General features: G+C 45.2%; 1 protein-coding gene across 1 annotated transcript in view; it reads left to right on the top strand.

Annotated features, from left to right (window-relative positions):
* MAD1L1 (mitotic arrest deficient 1 like 1) overlaps positions 1 to 7,268 on the top strand; it is a 175,928-nt gene that overhangs the window by 70,841 nt on the left and 97,819 nt on the right. The window contains exon 11 of the mRNA XM_029284786.1: positions 4,319 to 4,463. Coding sequence (XP_029140619.1) covers positions 4,319 to 4,463 — 145 coding nt within the window. The remainder of the gene's footprint in view (positions 1 to 4,318; positions 4,464 to 7,268) is intronic.

Below are 7,268 nucleotides of genomic sequence, written 5' to 3' on the forward strand. Positions count from 1 at the left end.
ACCGCTTCTGGAGGCAGGTTGTTCCACTGGTTAATTGTTCTCACTGACAGGAAATTTCTCCTTAGTTCTAGGTTGCTTCATCACCCCTCGTCCTTCGCTTCATTAAACTAGACATACCCAATTCCAGCAACCGTTCCTTATGTGTTTTAGCCTCCAGTCCCCTGATCATCTTTGTTGCTCTTCTCTGTACTCTTTCTAGACTCTCAACATCTTTTTTACAGCGTGATGACCAAAACTGGATGCAGTATTCCAAGTGTGGCCTTACCAAGGCATTGTAAAGTGGTATTAACACTTCACGTGATCTTGATTCTATCTCTCTGTTAATGCAGCCCAGCACTGTGTTGGCTTTTTTGGCAGCTGCAGCACACGGCTGGCTCCTATTTAAGTGATTGTCCACCAGGACTCCAAGATCCCTCTCACAGTTGCTACTGTTGAGCAAGGTACCCCCTATACTATACCTGTGCATTTGGTTTTTCTTGCCTAAATGTAGAACCTTTCTTTTTTCACCATTGAATTTCATTTTGTTAGATAGCGCCCAGTGTTCAAGTCTGCCCAGATCCTTCTGTGTCTTAAGCCTGTCTTCTGGAGTGTTGGCTATTCCTGCCAGCTTGGTGTCATCTGCAAATCTGATGAGTTCCCCATCTATCCCCTCTTCCAAATCATTGATGAAAATCATCCTTCTCGATGGTCTTTGAACGTCTTTCCATTTCCTCTAAAGCCCCATCTCTTATCTTGCCAAGACCCCATATTTTTGGAGCCGTCTTCTCTTGGTTGGGAAAAGAACTGGACACCGTTCCATTGGCCAGGAATGTCTCCTCCACTTCTGTGTTTTAGTTTCATTTGATGGCATCTCATGGGGGTGACCTCATGAGGTGTTCTTGTCTCAGCAGTAGCTTCTGGACAGTTTGCTTATCATCCTTGGCATTTTATGAGGCTATATCCTAGCACGAGGCCAGCTGGACCCCAGCATCCATCCCCTCAAACACCCTACTCAATGTTTCTGTCATCTTCCAACAATGTAGTTGAAAGCCGGAGCAGACTTTTTAATCCAATCTGCAGGGTGCTCGAATTACTTCCTAAAAGAAATCCTGTCTAAGATAAATGAAATTTTGAATATCCCGGAGCAGTTTTTGAGAAAGAAGCTATTAAAATGCATCTGTATTCATTGTGTTCTCTCCTACTTGGCAGGGCTAACAACATTTCTTTTTTAATGGAGTTTTATCATCAAAATTATTCTGCAGAAGGGAGGGGGGGGGGGAAATAAGGACTGCAAGACATTTCCCAGCGACTTAAAACACAAAGTTCCTTCCACTAGATTCAAATCCTTAGATTTACAGCATCCAAGGACACCATCGAGCCGATAAACAGGAATGGTCTTTTCTTCCCCCTTTTGTTTTTTAAGGCCAGGAAAATATACTTTGAACTTGCAAAGGCTTCTGAAAATGTCAGCAAGGCCAGGGTTCAACTGAGCTATCAGATGTAGGGTTTAATTTTTTATGAGTTTTGAAAAAAAAAAAGAAACACCAAAAACACCAAATCAAAAAGGGTTGGATCGTGTGGCCTTTAATGAGTGGGACATTTATCCAGCCAGTGAATAGGTTTCTTCTGTAGCTGTTGACATCCTGCTTTGAGCTTTTATAGCCAACGCTCTAACAGTTGAATCAAAGAGCATAGAATTCTAGATTGCCCCATCGTTTGGGGAGTTTTTAGTCCATATTAGGGGACCGGAGGCCAAAACCCACGCCACGAAGATGCTGGGTCTTCCCATTAGAGTTGCCGTGAAGGGCTAAAGCCATTTACAGAACATTTATTTGATCAAAAATAGAAGTTTCCCCACTTCAGCCCCTTCAGTAGCTTGGTTTTTAACTTATTGAATCTCTGCTTATGTTAACCTTCGATGTGTTCACGCTTCGCAGTTGCTTTGACCATGTTGTGAGGCATCCAGGGCCCACTTAGAAAATGAGATGGGCGGCATATAAATTTAATAAATATATAATAAAAAAGAGAGAAAGTTCCTTATCTCCCCCCCTCCCCCCCCGGCCCTCTCCGTAGCCTTCCAGCTCTGCTGTCCCCTCGAAGCAAGCGTTGGATGGCGCTCTCCGCAGGTAGTCCTCGACTTACGGCCACAATTGAGCCCAACATTTATGTTGCTAAGCGAGACACAGGGGAAGTGAGTTTTGCCCCGTTTTACGACTTTTCTTGCCCCTGTTGTTAAGTGGATCATTGCAGCTGTTAAGTGAATCTGACTTCACAGTCGACTTTGCTTGTCAGACGGTCGCAAAAGGGGATCACGTGACCCTGGGACACCGCGACCGTCATAAATATGAACCAGTTGCCAAGTGTCTGGATTTTGATCACGTGACTGTTGGGACGCTGCAACGGCCGTCTGTGTGGAAAAACGGTCATAAGTCACTTTTTTCACTGCCGTTGTAACTTTGAACGGTCAGTAAATGAATTGCTGTGTGTCAAGGACGACCTGTCTTGTGTTTATCTTTAAAAAAATCCCTCTGAGATCTCTGTGGGAGCTTGGAAACGTTCCCCCTTTCAAAACAAGATTTGGCCCAGTCTGCTAGTTAAGAGCTGCGTGGCCTAATCCAGGGTTTTGAAGATCCGAGCTATGGAACCCTTTCCTTTTTTAAAAGTTTTAAACATTCCCGTTGTTGAAAAGAACGGCGAGCAATGCTAAAACTTTCAGCAGGATGGCAAGACCACAATAGGACTTATACTGGCGCTTGCTTCGCTGTTGGGGCTGCTGCCAGTGCAGGATCCTCAACTAATCCGGTTCAGCGTCCGGACGAAAATTCCCTGCAAATCCAATTTTGTGTCTACCACTCTCTCTCTCTCCCGCTCTCTATCTCTCTCTCTTTTCCCAGCTAGTTTATCAAAGAAGAATCATGCATAAAATTGGGTTCTTTCATCTGTGTTCCGAAATCTTTGCAGGGGAAGTTGAGAGGGAAACAGACCACCTCCTTTTCGGAGACGCCACGCGGTTGAAATCCTGCCTTTCATAATAGCCCAACGCCAGCCTTACATGCAACTCGGTGGCAAAGGTTCCATTCTCCGTGTAACTAATTAATTAAAATAGGGGGGAAAGGTGGGGGGGACAGAGGCCTGGTAGTGTTGCGGTTATTGAATTAGTCATTTTTCACAGTGGATTTATAGCCTTCGTGAACAGACTCCCCACCTGACTGCAGCAGTGGAAAGAATCTATTTTACAGACTATTAAATTGGTATATGAGCAGCTTCAAATTGAGCTGGTGCTTTCATAGAGCCCCTTAATTCATTGACAGTTTTAAGGTACTTGTAGGCAGCAGTGAGCAGAGGGGGAAGGATGGGAGGGACTAGTAGCCGAGAGAGCTTTTAGAGACCTCTGATCACGAAAAAAAGAGAAACTTGACAAGTGGAAAGAGAGTTTTTCAGGTATGCGTATCTGCGTGTAAGGAAGCCGTGTAAGCATTCACCTTGCATTTATTTATTTTACTGTGTGGATGGATGGATGGATGGATGGATGGATGGATGGATGGATGGATGGATGGATGGATAGATAGATAGATAGATAGATAGATAGATAGATAGATAGATAGATAGATAGATAGATAGATATTAGGTGATAGATAGATAGATAGATAGATGGATGGATGGATGGATGGATGGATGGATGGATGCATGCATGCATGCATGCATGGATATGTAGGCCATGCCATGCTGTGTTTTGTTGACAGATTGGATGCCAAATTGTGATTTTAATATAGATTTTATTTGTTATTCATTATTTTATTCTAGAATTTTTAACTAGATATTCCTTGAGTGTTTTTAACTTGCTCTGGTCTTTGACAGTAATAAACATTGACTTGACTTGACTTGAATATATATAAATATAAATATACTTATATACAAAAGGTATGTGGACAATACAATATAAGAGATAAAATGGCCGCTCTAGAAGGTCTGAAGTGTGTTGTCATTCAACAGTTCCCTGTTATTTTGTGTGCCTCCCCAAATAATTTTGGAATCCTAGTCGATGCTTTTCTTTTAACTATTCTGTGTCTCCCAGAGGCGAAATGTTTCAGCCCTAGCACCAGGGGCTCCATTACGGTTCCACAAAAACCACCTTGCACCTAGGTCAACATGCAAACGCAAACGTTTTAGCGGCCATCTGTGAGAATCAACCGCTGCTTTATTCCCAAGCAAGGAAGACTTTGGGCATTGGGAACAAATCGCAATTATTTTCCACTTCCGGGTGCTTTTCTCCTGTGCTCCGTGCAGAAAATAACTCTGCTTTTTTCCTTCTTCAATTTCCCCTCCTTCCCTTCTTTAGCGCCAGGCTGCTGGAGAACGCACGGAAACAACTGCAAGAAGAGTTGCTGAAGGTTCAGAGCCAGCTCCTGGAGGAGAAGAAGAAGCGTGAGCAGCAAGAAGCCATGCTCAAGTGTCTTCAGAAACACATGCAGCTTCTCATCAAGGTAGGTCTCCTCCCTCGCTGGAGAAACCCAGGATGTGATGCGTGTCCTGTCCTTCTCTTGGTGGGAAACCCACAAAACTAATGAAATTGAGGTTTCTTATCTGCCAGGTGTCCCAAACCTGGAAACAGGAATGTCAGCCATCCAACCATCTCTTATTGTTTGTCCTAACACAGTGGTGGCGAACCTATGGCACGCGTGCCAGAGGCAGCACTCGGAGCCCTCTCTGTGGGCACACGTGCCGTTGCCCCAGGCTCGCCTCCCCCCACGACCCCCTCCTCACCAGCAGCCCCCCTGGAGGAGAGTCGCCCCCGAGCGTGGCCCACGTGGAGCAGCGCAGCCAAGGACATGGCAGCCAGGCAACATAGACAAGACTCTGCCCTCATGCCCCATCCCGCACAGTTGATGCTGCAGGGCGCGGGCAGAGGGCGTGGCCGCCATGGCGCTGCTGGGCTGCCTGGGTGATCTGCAGTGGGGTGAGGGCAGGGGGTGGAGCGGGGGCGCGGGCCAGTTTTTGGGCACTCGGTCTGTAAAAGGTTTGCCATCACTGTCCTAACATCTCTGTGTGCCTATGTTTCACTTTGCCACTTAGGGGTAGATCCGTCTCAGGATGGCTTGCTTATTTCTGAAATTGCGTCTGAATTTTTTTCCCCAGGAAGAGCTGAAAACATAAAGACAGTCTAACACGGTTGTCTCGTTGAAGCTTTCCCCTAACCCAGGCCAAAAAAAGTTTTTTTTTTTAATTAATTAAACGAAGACGATCGCGTAATTTAATATTAAACCGAGCAAATATATTACCTGTTAAAAATCATAACTTTGCCCTGCAAGCTTTAGAACCGAGAGTGATATTTAATGATCTAATTAGCATCTCCAACGGCAGGAGCAGTAGGAGCTGTAAAGAGAGGGGGGGGGGGAAGCAGCTTGCGTAGAATGGAAAAAGCCTTGGGCATTTTTAGAGATGTAGCTTATCAACAATTTTTTTAAAAAACCACAACGAATCGGTGTTTTCTTCAGCTTCGGCAACTAGGATGGGTTTGAATTCCATTTTCTTGTCCAAAGTGATCATCCGGGGGTTGCTGAGGCATCTAACCAGCTGGATTGCCTGAATCTTGATCACATGATCGTGGTGGGGACGTTGCCGAGGTCGTAACTGTGAAAAATGGTCACAAGTCACCTTTTCCAGTGCCGTCGTAACTTTGAACGGACACTAAACGAGCTGTTGGACGTTGAGGACTAGCTGCAGAACAGAGCTGTCAGCAGATTCTCACTTTCCAGGAAGCCGAGCCAGTTAACATTTTAGGATATTTACTTTTGACTGTTATGGCTCCCCATAATAGTCTCTCTCACTCTCTCTCTCTCTTTTTTTAAATATATATTGTATATCATCAGGGAAATGCCCAATTCTGATAGAATCGCTTTTGATGATTACCTTTAACGTCTCTTGAGCTTTTCAGGGCTGGGTTGTCATAACTCAGAAAGACAGTAAATGGCTTTTTATTGTACCCAGGCCAATTTTTGCGGCATGTTTGCGCTGTGGCCTGGAATTAAACATGACACAATCGGCACTGCCATTCCAGCATCATGTGTGTATTGATTCGGCCATCGTTGGCCGCTAATTTGTGGGTCGCTTATCCACAAGGCATCATCTCGGCTGTCACTAGTTGTATGAATTATCCTTCCTCTGCTTAGAGACGAAAACAACCTCGGAAGATAAAACGGCCGCTAATTCAGACGACGGGGCCGGCAAAGGAAACAGACCCGCGGGTCAATTTTTTTTCCTCTCCGCGTAGACTCCGCAGCCAATTCTGTCTTGGAAGGTGAACATTCACCTGTCAGGATAGCTGAAACGGACTCTGAAACAACTCGCTGAAATGCTTTCTTAATCACGTTCGGCTACAAACTCGGTTTGTGGCTAGAATAAGGCGAAAAGGAGCACCCCACAACTTAGATTATAGGGAGATAAACTGGAGGGTCAAGCTATTCTCCAAAGCCCCTGAAGGCAGGACAAGAAACAACGGATGGAAACTAACCAAGGAGAGAAGCAACCTAGAACTAAGGAGAAACTTCCTGGCAGCGAGGACAATGAACCAGTGGAACCACCTGCCTCCAGAAGCGGTGAATGCTCCAACACTGGAAGTTTTTAAGAAGAGACTGGACAGCCATTTGTCCGAAATGGTATAGGGTTTCCTGCCTGAGCAGGGGGTTGGACTAGAAGACCTCCAAGGTCCCTTCCAACAACTACTACTACTACTACTACTACTACTACTTCTTCTTCTTCTTCTCCTTCTCCTTCTTCTTCTCCTCCTCCTCCTCCTCCTCCTCCTCCTTCTTCTCCTTCTCCTTCAATATTGGAAGACTGCTACCATGTCACCCTGAGAGCCGAAGTAGGACTGAGATAGCAGCCTCATTGACTCACATTCTCATTCCCTAGGCTCTTCTCTGCGATCATGAGGACTAGAACCCTTTTCTTTTTAAATGCAAGCAACCCAGCAACCATTTTTTGCCGCTTTCTGTGCCTTATTCAAGTTTGCCCTGCTTCCGTCTGTTCAGGAGAGCAGGGCAAAACAACGCACAGGGAGTCCATTTCGTTGCAAATGAGATTATTTCCCTAAAATGCACCAGTACCAAGGTTCGTTCTTCAATCCCTTTTTCTTCTCCTCCTTCTCCTTCTTCTGCAATCTCCCATTCTTGCTAATACCTTTTCTATTAAAGCAATGATGAGGCTTCCTTCGCACTTCAGATGTAATATCCCTGTCACTTTTCTCTTGAAGGGGAATAAGCTAGGCTGCTGGATGATATGTTTCATCA

Source organism: Protobothrops mucrosquamatus, unplaced genomic scaffold, assembly GCF_001527695.2.
Source record: "Protobothrops mucrosquamatus isolate PMUCROS unplaced genomic scaffold, P.Mucros_1.0 scaffold942, whole genome shotgun sequence".
NCBI classification, from domain to species: Eukaryota; Metazoa; Chordata; class Lepidosauria; order Squamata; family Viperidae; genus Protobothrops; species Protobothrops mucrosquamatus.